The 22,641-nt window shown below is 35.7% G+C and overlaps 1 protein-coding gene across 1 annotated transcript; it reads right to left on the minus strand.

Annotated features, from left to right (window-relative positions):
- On the minus strand, positions 1–3,019 carry LOC134840361 (frizzled-2-like). The gene has a single exon (XM_063856128.1). It carries the CDS (start codon positions 2,381–2,383, stop codon positions 452–454), a length of 1,932 nt encoding a protein of 643 aa, XP_063712198.1. The 5' UTR covers positions 2,384–3,019; the 3' UTR covers positions 1–451.
- Positions 3,020–22,641: the final 19,622 nt, after the last annotated feature.

Genomic DNA, 22,641 nt, shown 5'->3' on the forward strand with positions numbered 1-22,641 from the left:
TAAAGCGTATTTTGAAAGCTAATTATATTCCTTCACCAAGTATTATGAACCAAAAATCAGAATAAATTTATTACATCCAAAATCAATTAACGAATTTACCAAATGAAATGCAACAAAATCCATTATAATAGCTTTTACTTTGTTCGAATGCAATTCAAACTTTTTTATACAAACAATTAGGAAATGTATGAAATTCAGTTTTCTAGCAAAAATAAACATAAATCGAATTATTGTCTGTTCATCAACTCAGAAGTTCTTCTTAGTTCAAGAACTTCTGTTCTAAGTACCCTGCTATTCGGGAAAAGTCATCCTTTTAATTTCCAGTTTCCGAGTTTTTTGTGAGTTTTTGCATCAGTTGAGTTTATCTGTGAGTTTTTCGCACTTTTTTGGCTTCTAACTATAGACTTTAATGCTATCAGTTATTGTCTGATTCAAGTTTTGCGCGATTGTTTCAGACGAAACACTGATCTTTGCTACTATGGCTTACTGGCGGATAGCCCCCGTTAATGTTTTTCATTCGGATGCTCGCATTGCTGTTCGGCTGCTGCTGCAGATTGTAATTGTTCGGATGAGAGGGCGCCTTGTTCAACAGCATTTGTCCTCCGTTAGTGTTGTCCTCGTTACTCGACGGTGAAACGTCTTTGCTAGTCATGTTTTTGATTTGAATCGCCATTTCCGGATTGGCTGTGATGCCCAGCTGCTTGATCGGGACATCTTGAGCCAGAGTCTTCCGTTTGCTGTCGCGTCCAATTTCGGTACATGCGCAGAAAACACTGAGCCACAAATTGATTGTTTTGTACGACATCACCCAGAACAGAGATGTAATTCCGACAACCATGCTTAAGAAATACTTGAGCAGGAAGATTTTGAATTCAGGGGTCTTGTTTTCGACTGCAGACTCCTCGGCGTCGTCGGCAGGGGATGCTGGTTCGTCACTCGATAGTCGGAACCATGTTCCGAACCACTCGGCTCGTGATGCAATTTCGTAGTAGTAGCAGGCGACGACAATCGACATTGGGACCATGTAAAACAGCGAGAAAAGACCGATTCGCAGCATCAGTTTTTGAAACGAGTCGGCCGATTTAGAGTCGAAAGTGACCTTGACGACAGATCTGATTCGGCACATCGAGATCAACCCGAAGACTATGAACGCGAAGCCAGTGACGAGAAACAGCAGCAGGGGTCCGAAGACGAAGAACTTCATCAAGTCGGTTGAGATGGTTCCAGTTAGACAGGTTCCAGTGAGGTCATCGCCCTCGACTCCGTTTAACACGAGGACAGCTACCGTCAACCCGAGAGGTAAGAGCCAGACGATGGCATGAAACAAAAAGGCCTTGCTGGCGATCGCTTCGTGCGACCATTTGAGACCAGCTGTTAAGTACCAAGTGAAACACAACACCACCCACCAAAGAGCACTGGCCATTGTGAAGTAGTAGAGCACAACGAAAGAAATGGTGCAGCTAAAATGGTCCAGCGATTGCGTAATGATTACATCATTTGCAGATTTCTTCGTCAAATCCACAGAATTACATGAAAACGAGTCACCGGCAAAGAATCCGGTTATATATGAGAGCGAGATGAAAATGTAACAAAATGAGAAGTAGATAATGGACACCTCTGGGTAATTGAAACGTCCTCGATCCAACAGGTAAGTAGTGAACGTGAACAAACAAGAGATCAAGCACAAAACAGACCACCCAAAAGTCCACTTTCGAAGAAACGCGCGATTGGAGTCTGAAAATAGAAGTTTGTTGCACGGAGCACCGCAGTTCTCGCCGCCCATGAAATCGTAGTTGTTGCCTTTCGTTTTCAGTTTCGAAGGACAGTTTCTCGGCTCTTCTTCAGATTCGTCGTATATGTAGTGAGGAACGCATTGTCTGTCCATATTGGACGAAAGCTCCCTTCCTTGTTCGTCGAAAATGTAGTCCAGAAACTCTCCTTTTTGGAACTGCTCACGAGTTACGGGCGGAGCGTCGTTCTTGTAATGCTCGCACGAAAGGATGATTAAATCCAACCCGCAATCGTTCTTCATGTAAGTGCAAAAACTTCTGCAGGGGTTGAGATGTCTCAAAGTCTGCTTCGTTTTGTTGGTGTACTCCATATTTTTCGGGTAACAAGATCCCGCTCTTTGAAGGCAGAAAAATATATTGAGGAGTTCTCTGCATTTGGTTGAGGTGTAATCTTTAGGTTGCACTAGATCTTTGTCCCCTTCTTCAGCGAAAGCTATGTCGTACCAGCTGACATATTTCTGGCATTTACTGGCTGTCTCCGGCGCGAAAACGTCCCCGACTGGCCTACATGAACTCCGTTGCCCCGTCACGGGTCGTGGAAAACTGAACAGCATCGCAACAAGTAAAACTGGGCTTAAAATTAATTTCAACATTTTGAATCCAACAAATACTCGAAATTTGCACAAAAATTATAATAACTTTTCAACTTTTTGTTAAGTTCACAATCAATTAAGTAATTTATTTAGATCTCGAACAATGGAATACAAAAGAACAGGTAACGCTTAAAACAATAAACCGATTCGAGTATGAAGGAAAATGAGCTTTTTTTGCAAATGATGCTGTTTTTCGGTAATTTGAGAAGCAGTTATTTTCTGATTTGCTGATAATAACAACGTAATAACTCAATACAAAGGGGCCGGCCCTTTTATTTTCTCAAAGATATATTTTCTTTCTAGCTGTAGATTTATTATAGCTTATTATTTATTAAAGTCTACTAATTTAAGTTAGCTCAGCTCAGCAAGCTCACAACTTCAATAGCGAAGAATAAATTTGAATCGCGAGGTCAAACACCAGAATTATTATTTTCTTTTCTTCAGCTAGAAATGGAGCGCTGTGATTGGATGAAAATCAGACCAGAATTCAATGTTTTCACGTATCGTTTTCACAAGTAGGCGGCAAAAATGAATTCCCTCCCTTCACTTTGTTTTATAGCACCGTGAGAAAAAGATGAAAGCACCGACAGCACACTGAGCAGACACGCTTTTGGAGCATGTCGCTATAGTCGAATATAAAAATAACGGTACTGATTGTTTAGCAGACTAGTTTTATAGCATAAAAAGTGAAAAATGAGTCTTTCAGCAGACCAAAACGTAATTAAGTGACGCATGATTAATTTACAGACTCAAAAACACGCTCAGTCTTGGGTCAAGCGTCCCCAATTAAGACAATTATCTCACGATTTGTCAACAAAACTATCAACTTCAGAAACCCAACGGGATAAATTAGCGGCAAAACTAAGATTTCGCACACAAAAAACTTGTGTTGAATTGAGGCGCAGCGGATCAAACCGTCGCTAATCGCCAATGCCGTTTTTGAAGGTAGCGTTCTGTCTTGCTGATTGCTCAAAGTCTGCTTAAAGATTGGTCTGCTAAAAAACGGTCTGCTGAAATCCTAGCACCAATAATAACGGAGCCTTTCCATTTGCTGTAGGATTGGTTTCTGCTTAAATTGAAGAAATAGGAAAATTAGGGACGCCCTTTTTCTAGAAAGTGATTTAGGAGTAACAATGATAGACCCTAGAAGAAGAAGAAACTGACGCCACTCCCAGTAACGGATTTAGGGGGGGGGGGGCGGGGGTGGACGCCTTTCTTCTTTCCCTCTCTCTCAGGGATTCGACCCCCTGCCGAACTATTTTGAGCTATCCATTTTCCCAAAAATTTTCTGAAGGTGCCTTAGGCGCCAATATATACCAATTTTGAGGGTGAGCGTGCGCAAAATGTTCCAAAAATTGACAAAAAATTCCTATTTTGGCTTGTTTTTTTTTAAATTTAGCCTGCGGCGCAGAAAGTTAGGTCGAATTAAGAAATAATGTTTTTATAGTGATTTGGGAGCGCTCAGAAAAGAAAATCAAATTGGTCAACCTAAAAAAAGGTCGACAACATTTTCAAACTTTTTTGAAAATACAAACCCCCTCCGCCCTCGAGAAAATCCTAGATCCGCTTCTTTGACCACACCCCAGAAGGAGTCGTTTCTCTAATTGCGACCAATTTTAAATACACACGGTGCGAGGATTTTTTTTTTTACAGAAAAGCTCGAAATATTTACCCAGTTATGCTGCACCAAAGTTAATAGCGAAATTCAGGTATGATGTATTTTCTATTATGCGATGTGGCCCAAAATTATTAAAGCGTTTAGTTAGTTAATATGAATTTAAGCACTGGATTCTTTCGCGTTTGATTTATTCACTCATTATGGTCCAATTTTTTGATATCTTTAACTATTTCCCCCTTTGGTACCTAGTAACGACTTGATACCCCTATGATAAGGAACTAATTCAACGGTGAAGCATCTAATAAGTTTGTACTGAGATAGGGACCAGTTTGAGTTTATATAAGTTATATGAGTTTGTTTCTTTCTGTCTGGGGACCTGCTGTCGTGACCTTGCGATCTCTATCGTCCGGTACGAGCTAAAACAGAAAGGTGCAGTAAGATTTAGATTTGATGCCTTACAGTTGCTTTACAATTAACGTTAAACAACTATTCTCTTCATTACTATACATTCTACAACTTCAACAGTACCTAGAAACGAATCCCGCTTTTTGCACAATGGAGGGGAGGAATCGCTGAAGAATTTCCGATTTCAAAACAGCGTATGATTTGTCGAACACTTTTAAAATCTTTTAAAATCAGAACAAAATTATTTTTCATACTTTTCTAATTTCACCGAAATCTCAATTTAAAAGCATTACAATCTCATTAAAAAGTTTAAGTTTGGTTAAAATTAGATAAAAATTATCATAATTTCACTGAAACTAAAAATATTCTTCGGATAAAATCGAAAAGATTACGACAATCTCGTCAGCAAAACCGGAAATTGAAAGTTGAAAACAAATGCAGTGACCAATGATAAGGGTTTCAAATACTAACCAATATAACCATTTACTGTTCGTAGCACAAAATGATCCAACCAATATCATACAAAAACTACAAAAAAATTTCTGATTTTAAAAACTTTTTTTTCTTTTTTTTTTCTAGAATAATTGCCTTATTTTGTGCGTGGCGTGACAATATAACTATAAAAACATCATAAAAAAACAAGTGAAATAGGTTAGTTTGTCATTATTTGACTTCAAAAAAGACTAAAAAGAGAAATAAATATTTTGTTTTAAAAATGTCTTTTTTATTTGCAACTTAGCTTTTTAGTTGTTGTTAGAAAAACTTTTAAGGCCAAAGAAGCTTCTAAAAATATTTTTCTACTTATTTAGCCTAAAAGAATAATTTTTTTATATCGAGTCTTTCTTGATCGCTTTACTCACTCGAAATTAGTCTGTTTTTCACCTGCTTTTCTCAACACTGAATTAGTTGTTTGAAATTCTTTTATTCTTCAATTTGATATATCAAGCATAATTATTCCCATAATTATTTGTGGTAGCTGACTTGCGTAGAAAAATATTTTAAAGTAAAAACACATTTGAATACAAAGTTTCTCCCGATTGTCAATGTTCGAACTTATGTTTTACATTGACTAAAAGTTTTTTTCAAAACCATTGAAATCATGTTTAATCTCAAAAAAAAACTAAAGTTTGGACACTGAATCAAAATTTCAAATTGCGCTTGATAACTTTTGGCTGGGGATCGTACTATAAATCATTTTTGAAGTAGATTGATTTAAAAGTGATACTTCGTGGTTCAAATCTAGGGTTATTGTAAATTTGTTAAAAAATAAAACAAACAAAGTTAGACAAATTTGAGATTTTGACTCTGGTATATATTTTTCATTTATCTTTTGTTAAGTAAAAATTAAAATGAGCAGGAGGTACATTCAGTTAGAAGCTAAAAAGCTACGTTCATGTTGGAGCAGAGGTAAATTTTTAGTTTTTTCGTGCTCGAAAAAGAGAGATCAAAAGTGCAGACAAGACAGTCACTGGGAGGGTGGCGACGATCTGCAACATGGCTAAAACTACTGGCATTGTGCTTTTGCGACACAGTATCCGTGAAAATGACTGGCCTTACTGCAGATTCGCTGGATAGCCACTATCTGGAAGCTCTCCTGCTTAGAATTGGACCGAGTCACCAAAGTCTTCCTCCTTTGCATGTTTCTGAGAAGTTATTTGCATCATTTTTTACAGTTTTGTCAAAATACCCAGGTTGGAAAGTGTTTTTTTTTTAACAGGAATCTGCCTCTTTTTCAGAATTGAGTGCAGTTTGAGGCTTCAAATCAAAACAAACCTTCGCACCTGAAACTTCTCTTTGACAAAAGTACGCTAACAACGGCACCGAAGAAGTCCTGGTTAACTAACTAAACCGAAACCCTTTAGGTAGCTTATTAGAATCATAATCTTGAGTGAAGAAGCGTCCAATCCCACCCATCAAAAATCGCCGCTGAATTTGACTCAAAAATATGTAATGCAGAAACAAATTTTACTCAACATCAGCAGAGATTTTTTTGAAGAAGTATCATGAAAGGAAAACTGCTAAATTTACCTGATAGTGTTTTGAAGAAGAATTAAAAAAATGAGTTGAAAATTTTTAGCTAGAATCCTCGCAGTTGAAAAGAGTTTTGTGTCTCTGAGATTGTAAGAAGAGCGATGATGAGAATCTTCAAGGTTGTAAGAAAATAGCTGAAAAGTTTTAATGTTTGTAGATTGATAATGTTTTACAAAAGATGGCAGGCTTTTTATTTGATGTGTACGAGACAAAATCACTCCCATCGCCCGCACTATTTTCATGCATAACTATCGATTATGTTTGGTTTTTTGTCAGTCTTCATAAAAAGTAAAAACAACCAATTATAATTTCATTATGTTCATTCGCGTTCTAGTTTTAAAAACGCCACAAACACTACAGTAAACGATTCCCATTTGCAAAAAGTAAAATCGATTTTTGTAGATTTTATGAACAAAAAAACAATCGATTATATCAACGAAGCTCAACGAAGCTCAATGACAATTTGGTATTTTGGGCCATACATCAAAAAGTGTGATTTCCTTTCAAAACAAAATTAACCTTTGTTTAGTTAACGTAGTATAATTTATTATTTGTTTGCGTTTTTCGAAATAATTAAGGTGCATCCAGTTTGGAAGTTTTTTGAGCTCAATTAATTCAACCCGGAAATTTTTTTTGAAATTAAAGTTATTGACATCAATATCTTTTAGATGGTATGCAAAATCTGTCAATTAGCTATTAGTTATAATAAATGTTAATTGTAAAACTTTCATACTATGAGGAAACCAGATATTTTAAACCAGATATTTTTCAGAAATTCATTCAATTCAACTTAATGTGTAGTCACAAAACTAAATCTGGAAAAAAAAAAATATTCAAATCTAACCTAACCTTTGACAGAAAAACTATTAAAAACGGTTAAATGCAAAAAAAAGGTATATTTTTTGAAAAAAAAACAAACATTTTTATTAGAAAAACAAAAAAACATTTTAAAGCAAAATTCGCAATCCGATTATTTATTTTATTGATATAAAATAAAATTGAGAAGTTTTATTTTACCTAACAAATCTTTCAGGTTATAAGAATTTGAGAAAAAATGATTTCTTTCAAGTTGAAAAAAACAAACTTCTAAAATGTAAGGAAAAACAAGCAACAAAAACGAAGTCTCCATATTGTTTTTTTTTCTATTTGAGTTATTGAAAAGCTTTGATCGAGTTATTGAAAACAATGTTAGTTATTGAACGTTTTTTGAAAATATTTGATCGAGTACAAAATTAGTTTTGCAATTAAAAAAATTATTGGGATTTTCGAAACTACTTTTGTTAGAAAAAAAAAACAAAAAATCTTTTGTGTTTTTCAAAATTACAGAGACAAATTTTTGTTGTCGCCAACAAAACAATGCTAGTGATACAATTTTTAGCCATTTAGTCAATTTTGTATACAATAATGGTGGTCGAGGAAATTGTGTAATTCTCATTTTTTGACAAGTTTTTAAAAACTATTTATGACGATGCACCAATTTTTATGCCAAATTCAGCAAATTGTATGAAACTCTTATGATCAGTATGTGTTCATATTTAATTTATGGAGTTGTATGATTAGTTTTTTTGGTCTATGGAGGTCAACCCGTTGAAGCGCTGAATTAAACTTCATAAATATTTTTATTTCACGACTTAAATAAAGTTTTTTAGGCTATTATAACTCCTAATGATAGTGTATTGTTTGTCACTAGCCTTAATAATAACCAGCTAGACAACGTCTTTCAATTTTGTGTGATTTCTCAATTCGGCAGTGAAAGGGCTTAAGGCGATGCATCACTTTACCCATTTTGCTATTTTTTGGTGGTACCTGACTTTACGAAGAAAAAAAACAACACGCGGCTAATGTCAAAGTTGTTTTCCATTTCCAGTGGTCGGAACAATTAAATTTTGAACGAAAAAGTGCCATATATATATATATATATATATATATATATATATATATATATATATATATATATATATAGGGGCGGATCTAGGATTTTCTCGAGGGGGGGGGGGAGGGTGGGATTTTCAATTTTTTTTTCTTCAAATTTTCGAAAATTTTGTCGACTTTTTTTAGGTCGACATATTGATTTTCGCTCTTCCAGAGCACTAAAAAGATTCTGCTGTTTTGGCAAAATTTTTTGCGCCGCTGTCAAATTTGAAAAAAAAACATGCCAAAAAAGCTGTTTTTAGCCACTTTTTATTAGAATTTATTGGCGCCGAAGGCGCCTTCAGAAAGTTTTTAGTCCGTCACCAAATATATATGTCTCAAAATAGTACAAAAGGGGACCCTTTGGGTCGGCAGGGGGTCGAATCCCTGAGGGGGGGGGGGGGCGTCGAATCCCTGAGGAGGAAGTTTTTTGAGCTCAATTAATTCAACCCGGAATTTTTTTTTGAAATTAAAGTTATTGACATCAATATCTTTTAGATGGTATGCAAAATCTGTCAATTAGCTATTAGTTATAATAAATGTTAATTGTAAAACTTTCATACTATGAGGAAACCAGATATTTTAAACCAGATATTTTTCAGAAATTCATTCAATTCAACTTAATGTGTAGTCACAAAACTAAATCTGGAAAAAAAAAAATATTCAAATCTAACCTAACCTTTGACAGAAAAACTATTAAAAACGGTTAAATGCAAAAAAAAGGTATATTTTTTGAAAAAAAAACAAACATTTTTATTAGAAAAACAAAAAAACATTTTAAAGCAAAATTCGCAATCCGATTATTTATTTTATTGATATAAAATAAAATTGAGAAGTTTTATTTTACCTAACAAATCTTTCAGATTATAAGAATTTGAGAAAAAATGATTTCTTTCAAGTTGAAAAAAACAAACTTCTAAAATGTAAGGAAAAACGGGCAACAAAAACGAAGTCTCCATATTGTTTTTTTTCTATTTGAGACATTAGTTTTTGCCCAAATTAAATTAAACCGGTTAATTACTAAAATCGTGCAAAGTTATACACACACAATTGCAAAAATCTCACACTAGAAGTTGTTTTTAAATGACGGAGAAGAAATATTGCATTTGTGAACAGAAACACAAAACTAATTGAACCAATTGTTGAGGCTTAGTTTTGATCCAGTTCACAAGCAATTGGTGGAATCGGTGTCGGTGATGAGTCATTTCGTCGAATCTAAAACTGGAAAATAGGAACAGTTTTTTTTTCTCGGGAATGCTATTGTTCTTTTTTTTCTGGTACCTAAACCAAAAAAAATTTTATGCTGTTTTTAGTTTTACCTGAGTTTGCGTTTAATGTCATTCTCCAACCACAATAGCCACAATAGTCACAAGAAAAATATCTCGTTGCTGTGCACTGAGCAAAGAGGTATCTGAGGTATCTGAAAATAGCTTGAAAACGATTTTCAGCCTTGAAATCAGATTGGAAACTTCTGAACTTTTGCCAAAATCTTCAATGAAACATTTTGTAGCCACATACTAAGTTTTAATATTTTTGCAATTTTAGTGCAATGTCTGCAGGAAATTTTTTATCGAAAATATTTGATCGAGTACAAAATTAGTTATTGAAAAGCTTTGATCGAGTTATTGAAAACAATGTTAGTTATTGAACGTTTTTTGAAAATATTTGATCGAGTACAAAATTAGTTTTGCAATTAAAAAAATTATTGGGATTTTCGAAACTACTTTTGTTAGAAAAAAAAAACAAAAAATCTTTTGTGTTTTTCAAAATTACAGAGATAAATTTTTGTTGTCGCCAACAAAACAATGCTAGTGATACAATTTTTAGCCATTTAGTCAATTTTTTATACAATAATGGTGGTCGAGGAAATTGTATAATTCTCATTTTTTGACAAGTTTTTAAAAACTATTTATGACGATGCACCAATTTTTATGCCAAATTCAGCAAATTGTATGAAACTCTTATGATCAGTATGTGTTCATATTTAATTTATGGAGTTGTATGATTAGTTTTTTTGGTCTATGGAGGTCAACCCGTTGAAGCGCTGAATTAAACTTCATAAATATTTTTATTTCACGACTTAAATAAAGTTTTTTAGGCTATTATAACTCCTAATGATAGTGTATTGTTTGTCACTAGCCTAAATAATAACCAGCTAGACAACGTCTTTCAATTTTGTGTGATTTCTCAATTCGGCAGTGAAAGGGCTTAAGGCGATGCATCACTTTACCCATTTTGCTATTTTTTGGTGGTACCTGACTTTACGAAGAAAAAAAAACAACACGCGGCTAATGTCAAAGTTGTTTTCCATTTCCAGTGGTCGGAACAATTAAATTTTGAACGAAAAAGTGCCATATATATATATATATATATATATATATATATATATATATATATATATATAGGGGCGGATCTAGGATTTTCTCCAGGGGGGGGGGGGGGGGGGGGGAGGGTGGGATTTTCAATTTTTTTTTCTTCAAATTTTCGAAAATTTTGTCGACTTTTTTAGGTCGACATATTGATTTTCCGAGCTCTTCCAGAGCACTAAAAAGATTCTGCTGTTTTGGCAAAATTTTTTGCGTCGCTGTCAAATTTGAAAAAAAAAACATGCCAAAAAAGCTGTTTTTAGCCACTTTTTATTAGAATTTATTGGCGCCGAAGGCGCCTTCAGAAAGTTTTTAGTCCGTCACCAAATATATATGTCTCAAAATAGTACAAAAGGGGACCCTTTGGGTCGGCAGGGGGTCGAATCCCTGAGGGGGGGGGGGGCGTCGAATCCCTGAGGAGGGGGGATTTTAAGAGCGTATATTACCAATTTATTAAAATTAACAATAGAAAAGTTCATCGTGTTGGCTAAATGATATTCACTCGAATTGATTTTTATCATGATCAACCAATGAAACTTTTACACGGTCATGAAAAAACGGATGATTTTCCAAGAACTCTACGAAAAATTACTTTCAGAACGCCAGGTTTTAAATCTTGCAGGAGCTCAATTTATGAGCGTTAATTAGATAGCAATTGCGCATTTTGTATCATATTCATCCAACAGCGGAACAAAAAATTGATAGAAATTACTTTCTTTCATACAAATTGGCGGAAGTTATTCCTGTCTGTATTTTTTCAACTTCATTCAATTTTTTAACTTCCATCAGACAGTATTTTTTTCGATTGAATTGTAGATTGTTCTTAGAAGTCAAGGTGATTTGTTCAAAGATGAAAAAGAAGGCAGCTCGTGGATTTCAATAATGCTCGTTGGACGTCAGAAAACAGAAGAAGCAAATTAATTGATTGAAATGAAAGGAAACAGTCACTGCATTCGAAGCAGCGAAGGAGCTTCAAAATCAATGTTGAATTTTCTTGCAGATTGCGAACAGTACAGAAAAGAATTTAAACCGATTTTATTTTTATTAATGATAAATGTTAAGTTGCATTTAACAATACAAATGGGACAATTTTTACACTATTTGGCACAATGTTTCAACCCTTATGATGATGCAAATAAAACTTTCATGGCAGTTCGAAAGTATAATGAAAAAATCGTTATAATTTGTCATCAATAAATGAAAAACTTAACCCGATAAGAAAGCAACTCGGGTAATTAAGCTTTCGGATAATATTTATTTTGCGCTTTCTATTAACAACCTGGAAAAATTAAAAGTATCAAAGGGAAGGCAAAAACGAATCAACTGACGTTGTCTGAGGGCTGAAAGCGGAATTGCTTCAGCAAAATAAATTGATTTGACTAAAAAAACGAAAGCTGAAATGTCAATCACTACGCACTAGAAAAATTTAATCCAAACGACTTTTTAATGGAAACAAGACAGCTCATATCAAGGCAAAGCTCTCATAGCATTTCAACACAGAGCGCGAATCTACCCGTAGAAAATTTCCACAGATATTAATCAATTAAAGTGGCTTTTTGGCTTTTAATGACATTAAGTTTTCACAAAATTCTGAAATAATCGATTCTAATGGATTAACAAACGATTATGAATCAAACAAATAAGAAATTATTGTAATCCATCCATATAGTGGATTATAATGGATAATAAAAGATTCCAAATTTTTCGTATATATTTTCAGAATCTAAACGCTGCTATAGTTCAATGATATAATTTTATTTGGCTACATCAAACATTTATTGTTTTTTCTAATAATCTTTTCTTCTTTTCCACACTCACTTTCAAATTTCCTAATTCGACAAATATCTCTTTCTATCTCCTACACGTACCAGCTTGAATTGATATACGCCCTACAATATTCCAGCCCCCCCCCCCCAAAAAAAAAAAAATTACGGTAATGCAAATCTGCTGTTGGAGTGGGGCAACTGAAAGGTACGCAGAAATTTTTATAATTGGATGCAGGGGTTTTAAATTTGTGAGAGATATCATTTTGAAAACTTGAAAGGAATGTCAGTACGTTTGGAAAATGATTGGGCTGTACATAATGCAGAAAAACTGCAAAATTGTAGAAAGTTTGAAAATCTTTAACCAGACTTTAATTGAATTTTTTGCTTTATGAATGGATGATAATACATACAAAAACTCTGAAAAAATGGTTGGATTGAAATGTAACCAGCTCGTGTTTGCAAAGTATCATGGTAATCGATTTTAATGAAACGTTTCGAATAAGAAAATCGACTATAGTCAATTATTATCCATTTCAACTTTTCAAAACTTTTCAACGCAGAACTATTCAACGCTAGCAATCAGTAGTAATCAGATGGTATACAAAACTTTGTTATTCATTGCGACTATTACATTTTTTTGTTCTTCCTAGTAGCTTTGAAAGTTTCAAGTGAGTATGGATAAAGTTTTATGGCCTATAATTTACTTATGCTACAGTCTTTGGACCAAATTTTTTCGAGGGATATCACAATATCGGAACTTGCAATGTAGGAGTTCGTGCAACTCCAAGTATCTCCCTTGTCGGATAGAAAAAAAACACCCAGTAATTGCTATTGAATTCAATAAGGAGTTCTAGTTTTATGAACAATAATTTATAAACGTCAATCACAACCTAGGTTGCACAATCATCTCACTTCAGCTGCTTGTTCCTGACAAATAGCTTCTTGTACTGCATGGTGTAGTTACTCTTGTAGACACTGCTGGTGTTTCGTCATCAAAGCGATTTTTCCCATAATCAATGGAGTTTAGTGAAGCATCTTCCTCAATGTTGCCCGCAACGAATGGATTTGATATCAATGGAGTTTCGTTCGCCGGTCTGTGTTTGCTATGCGTGCCCTTGTTTTTCCCGACTGTGGTCGAGGTCGATGTCTTGTGCCGTCATCGCTTTCCGTATCGAATTTTTTATCTGACTTTTGGATGGGGCTGGGACTCACTTTCAACGTCGTTGGAGAGATGGATTCTGCCGATTGATCCATTAAATACTGTGATTTGGGATCTTTGCACGAGCCGTTTTTTTGATGTGGACAGTTGGTCCTCCTCGGTCAGGAATCAGCGTCGCTTATTCATCGGATTCCCCTTCCTCGCTCTCGATTGACGTTTTCGCAGTTCGTCTTCTTCTTTTCGGAGCCAAATTTTCGTCGAACAAATGATTTCGCCCAGTATATTTTTTTGATGGCGTTTCATGCTCGTTCTAGCCTTGTTGAGCGTTGATTGGCTGACTCAAATAATCGGTTGTGCTGTACTGTCTAATGCGATTCCGTGGAGTATTGGAAGGATCATCGATATCCCGTGTCAGAACCACAAAAGGCAGCTTGTCCATTTTCTTCTAGGTCTGTTCGTTTCTCCACTTTTTCTCTTCTTTTAGCCCGACAACGCTTCTTGTGCTTGTGTCACTTCGCTGTTATTCGGAAATCAAAGGGGTTTCCAGCATCTTTTTGTCTAAAAGTATTTGGTCAATTTATTATAGTTCAGATTAGCCCGGTTAGCTTTAGTGCTAATACTTGATAGTGGTGAGTTCGGTCTGCGTCCGCAATGCGCCTCGAATGGCATAACTCCGATAGAACATTGGACAAAAGTCCTGATTGGTACCATTAGTTCGTAAAATGGATGTTCCAAGCGAAAGGATTTGTTCGGTTCTTTCTTCATACAACCCAGTCTGCTTTTAACCGTTTTGACTAAACGCTCAACTAATTTTATACTACAGTGATCGATGGCTGGTGCTACGATATTACTATTTTTGCAAAGTTCTCTCTTTGCTTTCTTCGTTAAGCAAGTTGCGTGATCGACACGTATCGCCCCTGGAGTTCCGTGTAATTCCTGGTATTGTCTAATGAAATTTATCGCATTTCTAGCATTAGCGTGGTTGAAAATTTTTTCCCATCGGGAACTTTGAGAACCGATCTATGGCTAGGAGTAAATTCACCTAGTTACCATTTTCGTTTTTTATTGGACCCGCAAAATCTACTAGAACGTTTTCACTCAATTCCTGTAATGGTTTCCACCCTAATATTTTTGATTAATGAAGATTGTGGAACATGGCTTGCATTTTTGCCATGTTCGTTGCGTCGACCCGGGTATGCTGCCTTTGCCAAGTTTGGCAGAATTTTTAGAAAATGTTGGATTGACCCCATGAATGATCGTAACTCTTTTCGGGTTTAACAAATTCCTTATTTAGCGATCGCGTATGTTTCGATTCTTCTTTATTATTGTAATTCCTAGCCATTGAATATTTTGTTTCATGAATTGTCTATTAGCAAGGTTAACGGAAAAGTGTTCCGAATCTAACTTTCTGAGGCATGATTCTACTGACAAAACAAGTTTTTTATTGCCCTTTTTGTAACACTGAGGATATCATATAGAAAACGGTACGCATCCCGTAATCCTGAGAGGGTTTTGTCTAACACCTGTTGGTTGATAGCTGGTATATCCGTCAAGCCATAATAGCCTGTTTGGAACTGTTATGTTCCAGTTGCCTTCTCCCCGCAAGGCTGAGGTTTCTATGTGATTTACCTGTCAGATCCAATGGTAGCTTGGATTATGCATTTTTCAGGTTCAATTTTGAGAACCATACCGAAAACTTGTTTTTAACCCTTTCTCGACTTTGTCCTATAGATGAATCGGCTTGCGTCTGCATTTTTGTTGTGGGGCTGTAAAATTTTGATAGACTGTTGAACGTACTGGAAAGTCTCTCGCGAATCCCACCCTGATGAAAAGACCGGCGAGTTTAATTACCACTTTTACTTTCAAATCGCCCTCTTCTAAACATAAGTGCATAACCTTACCCAAAGTTTTTATGTCATATCTTACTGGGTCATTCGAATCCCAGTTTCGTCAGGTAGTCCCTTCCTAGGATCGGCTTCTATCCGTTGTCTGTGACCTGGATGTATGCATCCTCAACCTGCAACCCAGCAGATGGTAGGTTTGTCAGCAGCGTCCCATAGGTTTGAAATGACCCATAATTGCAGATGTTCACTGCTGGTTGACTTTGATCCGGGTTCCAGGAGGTTTTGTTGCATTATTCTACCTTTAGTTCGGCCATCCATCAAGGAACTTCGGTTTGTATCTTGTATCTTTTGCTAGTTTATTTCTGGTTTTCTGAAGTTGATTGATAAATTTAGACATTCCGCCGGCTCCAGTGTCTCTTTTAGTAGATCTTTCTAGATATCGCTGTTCGCTAGGTTCAGCGTAAAGATATCCCATAGCCATCTGTTTTCTATTGTTCCCAGGTTGCGCGTTTGGACAGGATGCCATAATGTAGTAAGGAATGTTTCGCACGATTCAATACGTGCTTGCTTCCTGACAATAGGGTGAAAACCTCGAATATCATATTACGATGGGATTTGAAGAATTTTTCCAAAGTTCACCATAGTGACATCGTCGTCAGCCGGTGTTCCGTAGTTTCCACGTTGGCATTTTTACTTTAGAGTTTTTGTATTCACTCCGCTCCTAATGACAGGAAGATGCAGGATTTTACTCGTCTCTCCACTATTTCCCAGGAGATGTTATTCATGCATACGCCTATGGCCTTGAATCTTTGGCACTCATTTTTTGACCTGTTGAGGAGTGCAAAGTTGGGTTTTGCTTGTTCGTGCGTCGATTGTTGAGTCGGGTTTGTGTGTTCCGTTTCTTCGATTGATTTGTCTGGTAACACTTTTCCGTCAAATTTTCTGGGAGTAGCTCCTCCAAACCCCTGTTCACTTTGCTGATAATAGCCAAAGCAACGTGTTGCCTCCATTTTTTCAATTTGAACGGAGATTTCTTTGATGATCGCTCACAAAAAAAATAATTCCGAGTGACGTTTTTCTTTTGCTCATTGGGACATGTAGTGAAGGGTTTAGGGAGGCTATCCTAAATGCCGGAACCGACAATTTAGGAGTTTGTGCAACTCCAAAGTATCTCGCTTGTCGGATAAGTAAAAAGTATATAGTAATTAATATTGTTTTCAATAACAAGTTCTGGCTTTATAAACATACAACATATATAACTCATAACTCAATCATAACCTAGTTCGCATGACAAAAGACACTTTTGAAGTTAAAGAACATTTCGAACGTGACCGGTTAAGTTTTGCCTTGAGGCTTAAGATGAAATAACATAAGCTTTGCGAATATAGCAACTACCAACAAAGACGTGTCATGGTCATCCAGTTAGGATCCAGAGTAATAGCACCAATGGTTCATGTTGCCTTATCCGGCTAGTTCACAAGCAAAAATTCAATGTTTTTTTTTAGTTTTAACTGCAACATTTTCAAATCGTAACAAAAGGTAGATGACGCCAAATTGAAGAGCTTAACCGACCAAAGTTTGGTAAATTTTTTTATTTGAAGTAGTTATTTAATCAGCTTACTGTTATTGGTTATAGAGCTGTTCTTGCTGCGGAAAAAACCTCGCGAACAGTATAAGGAATATGAATATATGGGCTCAAGTAAGTATTTTGTAAAGCTTTGATCTTAAACTTTGAGTTACTTGGTAAGGTGTAAAAAAATTTGTTGAAAAAGTTTTCACCGGAATGCGGCCATTAGAAAAACTGTTGTAGCAGTTATTTCAGAAAAATTACTGATTGATTCCATGCACAGACGTCTCAATAGCAGTTGTGTAGTTTGTATGTTTAGTGCTTTTTCTTGTATAGGCTAATAAGGACCTCAAAAAGCTTAAGTGAAAAAATTTGATAACACTTTGATATGCATCTGCGACAGTTTGTTCACAAAAGTTGTCGGCAAAATTGTAAGACATCCAACCTTGATAGTTTTTCTCAAAAATAAAAAAATAAAGTTTTTTTTTCACCCTTCTGAAAGGAAAATTCAACAACCAGCAAATTTACAGTTTGCATGTTGATCATTACGTCGCAAATACAAGCATCATTCAAATCGAATAAGATTTTGGTTTGTAGAGCTCAAAATTTTAACAGTTAATTCGATGTGATTAGTTTTTCCGGTGCAGTGTCGATGTTTAAATTAAATGAAACCTTCAAAATCTGCCATATCATTTATTCTGTGAAAAAGGTCGACCAAAAAAAATTTTGTCTCTCCGTTTTCTCTCAAAAATCAAATATGTGATGGCATGAATGGTTGGTTCTTCTTGATATAAAAACCTAAAAATGAAGCAAGGGGATTTTCTTGAGGGGAGGGGCAGACTTTCAAAAAAGTTTTGGTCGACCTTTTATTTTGGGTTGACCAAATTGATTTTCTGAGCTCTCCCAAATCACTATAAAGACCCCATCTCGACCATATTTTCTGCGCCTCGACCATTATTTGCGACCAATTTTTTTTAAAAACAGGCCAAGAAAGCCGTTTTTAGGCGCTTTTTGGAACATCCACTCACAATAGTATAAATTGGCGCCGATGGTCAAATTATTTCGTTGGGGGTCGAATCCCTGAGGAGGGAAGAGTCCGCCTTACCCCCAACCCTTAATGTGCTGGTGCACGTACACACAAAAAATGCAAAAAAAAAGGAAGCTTGATTGCTTTGCAAATAGCACCAATTCTATTGCAGTGACGAATATTAGTAAGAAAAACTATACCAAAAAAAAACGATTTTAAAAATCGATTAGTGGGCGATCGAATTAATTAAATGAGGCAATCTAATTGGTAAAATTATGTAATTTACAGGAAACTCAAATTGGAAGTTTCTTGATTATGACTCTGATTAGATCATTTGCAAATGTCGCGTCACATTAGCGTAAAACATCAGAACACTGAAAAACAGAGAAATTCAGAACATTTGTTCTCTGAAAAAAACTTTCATTGTTTTTTTCTCGAATCCGAATCACGATCAATTCGAAAGACAAAAACTTTAATTTGATTACCTTCGTAATTTTTTTAGCTATCGAAAATTTTGCGGAAAACCCAGTAGCACTTCTGTTGTGTCATCTCGACAAAAAATTGCTGAAAGATAAATTTCACATGTTGCTTCAAAAAGTATAGATTTGACTAATAGTGGTGGTTTTAAACTGGAATTACACGACGTGAATACGCAAAGGCTCCTTCTTTTAACACAATTTGAAATTTTTGATCGTTCAATCCTGTTACATCAAAAAAGCAGAGATTTTACCTTGAAATGATTTAGGATGAGTGGTGTGAGGGTAACCCCCCCACCTGCCTCAGGACTATTGGACGACATGAATACCCTCATTTTTTTGGGCGACCATAAAATCTTCTAAACTGTATGATCGCTTATAACACAAAGTTTGAGCGGAGAGCTTGCGCCGCAAAAAAAACACAATTATTTTGAAAAAAGTCAAATAGTGACCGAAAATGTCATTTTTGGCGAGTTAATTTTCAAAACTTCGCTGAATTTTTTTTCCAAATTGAGACTATAGAGCTGTTCTTTCTTGATATAAAAACCTAAATTTGAAGCAAATAAAATCCACCTTACACAGGGGCGGATCTAGGATTTTCTCGAGGGGAGGGGCGGACTTTCAAAAAAGTTTTGGTCGACCTTCTGTTTTGGGTTGACCAAATTGATTTTCTGAGCCCTCCAAAATCACTATAAAGACCCCATCTGGACCATTTTTTCTGCGCCTCAGGCAAACTTTTTAAAAAACAGGCCAAGAAAGGCGTTTTTAGGCACATTTTGGAACTCCCCCTCAAAATAGTATACATTGGCGCCGATGGTCAAATTAGTTCAAAGGGGTCGAATCCCTGAGGAGGGAAGAGTCGACATTACCCCCACCCTAAATGCGCTGGTGCACGTACACACAAAAAATGCAAAAAAAAGGAAGCTTGATTGCTTTGGAAATAACACCAATTCTATTGTAGTGACGAATTTTTAGTATGAAAAACGATACGAAAAAAAAAACGATTTTAAAAATCGATTAGTGGGCGATCGAATTAATTAAATGAGGCAATCTAATTGGTAAAATTATTTAATTTACAGGAAACTCAAATTGGAAGTTTTTTGATTATGACTCTGATTAGATCATTTGCAAATGTCGCGTCACACTAGCGTAAAACATCAGAACACTGAAAAACAGAGAAATTCAGAACACTTGTTCTCTGAAAAATACTTTCATTGTTTTTTTTCTCGAATCCGAATCACAATCAATTCGAAAGACAAAAACTTCAATTTGATTACCTTCGTAATTTTTTTAGCTATCGAAATTTTTGCGGAAAACCCAGTAGCACTTCTGTTGTGCCATCTCGACAAAAATTGCTGAAAGATAAATTTCAGATGTTGCTTCAAAAAGTATAGATTTGACTAATAGTGGTGGTTTTAAACTGGAATTACACGACGTGAATACCCAAAGGCTCCTTCTTTTAACACAATTGGAGATTTTTGATCGTTCAATCCTGTTACATCAAAAAAACAGAGATTTTACCTTGAAATGATTTAGGATGAGTGGTGTGAGGGTAACCCCCCCACCTGCCTCAGGACTATTGGACAACATGATTACCCAAAGGGTCTTCGTTGTGGTGCTATTTAGCCTCAACTTTTTTTGTGCAACCATAAGTTCTTCTAAAACTGTATGATCGCTTAAAACACAAAGTTTTAGCGGAAAGCTTGCGCCGCAAAAAAAACACAATTATTTTGAAAAAATATCAAATAGTGACCGAAAATTGCATTTTTGGCGAGTTAACTTTCAAAACTTTGCTGAAATTTTTTTCCAAAATTGAGATTGTGGAAGCTCTTTGATTTTCCTAAATACTTTTTTACGAATTAAGAATTATCTGAGGCAAAATCATATTTTAAAAGTATTTTTCCAAAAATGAAATGCTCAAAACATGTTTTCTTTTATCAGTTTTAAGGGAAACTATTTTCTCAAACTTCTGATAATTGATTCAAGCATTTTTTGTAGTTTAGTTGCCTCAAAACAAAAAAACTTTGGTAGGAAAATCGCAAAAAAGAGAAAGTTTCTTGAAAAATTAATAAGATCCACTAAGTTAGGGTTTTTTGCCTGAAAGCTGATGGAACCGCAAGAGAGCTTAAATAAATAATTTGATCAGTCTGCGAAAAAGTCAATAATCAATATAAAAGTATCGAGACTCCCACTTCGAATTTCTTAGAACCGTCCATGGAGATTGCATGGGAAACCACGCTGTTGTCAATTTTTTCTCTTCCAGTTTATCTACCAACATTTCTATTCTTAGAAAAGCATGTTTGATATCAGTTTTGAAGCGACTTAATTGGGATCAGCCATCCAAATTGATAAGTTTGTTCAGCGTTTAAAATGTATCTGAAAACAAGCCTCTATAAACTATAAAACGTAAGCTTTTTCAAGAATCACATCCAAAACACAAAAAATCTTAGTTTAAAACAATTTATTTTGTTCCTTAATATAAGCAAACTAAATCAAAGCGTGGTATGATATTTCACTCTGTTTGCCTAAAATTATTTGATCATTTTTTTATAGTTCAGATTAGCCCGGTTAGCTTTAGTGCTAATACTTGATATTGGCGAGTTCGGTCTGCGTCCGCAATGTGCCTCGAATGGCGTAACTCCGATAGAACATTGGACAGTAGTCCTGATTGCTACCATTAGTTCGTAAAATGGATGTTCCAAGCGAAAGGATTTGTTGCGTTCTTTCGTCATACAACCCAGTCTGCTTTTAACCGTTTTGACTAAACGCTCAACTAATTTTATGCTACGGTGATTGATGGCTGGTGCTACTAATAAAGCGATATTTTTATTTTCGCGAAGTTCTGTCTTTGCTTCTTTTTTTTCGTTAAGCAAGTTGCCTGATTGACATGGATCGCCCGTGGAGTTCCGTGTAATTCCTGGTATTGTCTCATGAAGTTTATTGCATTACTAGCATTAGCGTGGTTGAAAATGTTTCCCATCGGGAATTATGAGAACCGATCTAAGGCTAGGAGTAAATTCACCTAAATACCCTTTTCGTTTTTTATAGGACCCATAAAATCGACTAGAATTTCTTCATTCAATTCCTGTAATGGTTTTCATCCTACTATATTTGATTCTTGACCCTTGTGGAACATGGCTTGTATTTTTGCCATGTTCGTTGCGTGGACCCAGGTGTGCTTTGTGGAATACGTCGACGTATCCGTCTCGTACTACCGCGGTTATTGCCACCTTTTCATCCACGCACACTATACTTCCTTCCACGTGGTAGTTTTTCGAGTGTTGGTGATAGTATTTGCCCATTTTCTTGCATTTATCTTCGTCTTTGGCGAGGATACAACCTATAATATCTCGGAGTGTCCTGTCTCTGTTTGTCAACGCGGCTATCAGTTTTCTGTTGAAAAACCGTTACAGCTTGATTTCTAGCTTATCTGTCCATGTCACCTCTGGTGTTTCTGACTCGGATTCTGAAGGGATTAATAAGACATCCCAGTCTCGATTTTTTTTCCCTTCTGAGTTTTTGCCAGCATCTTGATAATCTGCAATCAAGTTAACCGTTGGACGATCCAGTCGAATCTGCAATTGTATTTGTTTATCAGGTTACAGATCCTCTCTTTCCCTTCTTTTGATCTATTGATTTCTCTAAGCTTCTATATCGCCATTGCAGATTAATCAAAACCATTTTATCGCCATTGCAATAATTTTTTTAAAAAAATCTTTATCAGTTTTGCTTTATTCGAAGAGAACGTTTCTCAATTCTGTTTTTTTTTCAGCTAATCTGTACAGTTAAAATATATCTACGAGATTGACCAGAATGACTAATCTTTGACTTAGATTGGCCAATAAAGTGCGCATTTATGATTTTTTCAAGATTTTTCCGAAAATCTGCATTTTTCTTTTGAGCATGTTTGCCTAGTTTTTCACGTATGGCGATTTTTATGCATTCAACTTGTGCTACATCGAATTCCTCGTCGTATTTTGATGGCTTAGGAGCTTTTTGTACTGTATTACGCAACTAATAATCAACAAACCGTGTTTTGGAACCAGCTATATATGGAGACAATATCTCAGACGTCGTGCGAAGTATCG

The sequence above is a fragment of the Symsagittifera roscoffensis genome, chromosome 2, assembly GCF_963678635.1.
Source record: "Symsagittifera roscoffensis chromosome 2, txSymRosc1.1, whole genome shotgun sequence".
NCBI lineage: Eukaryota > Metazoa > Xenacoelomorpha > Acoela > Convolutidae > Symsagittifera > Symsagittifera roscoffensis.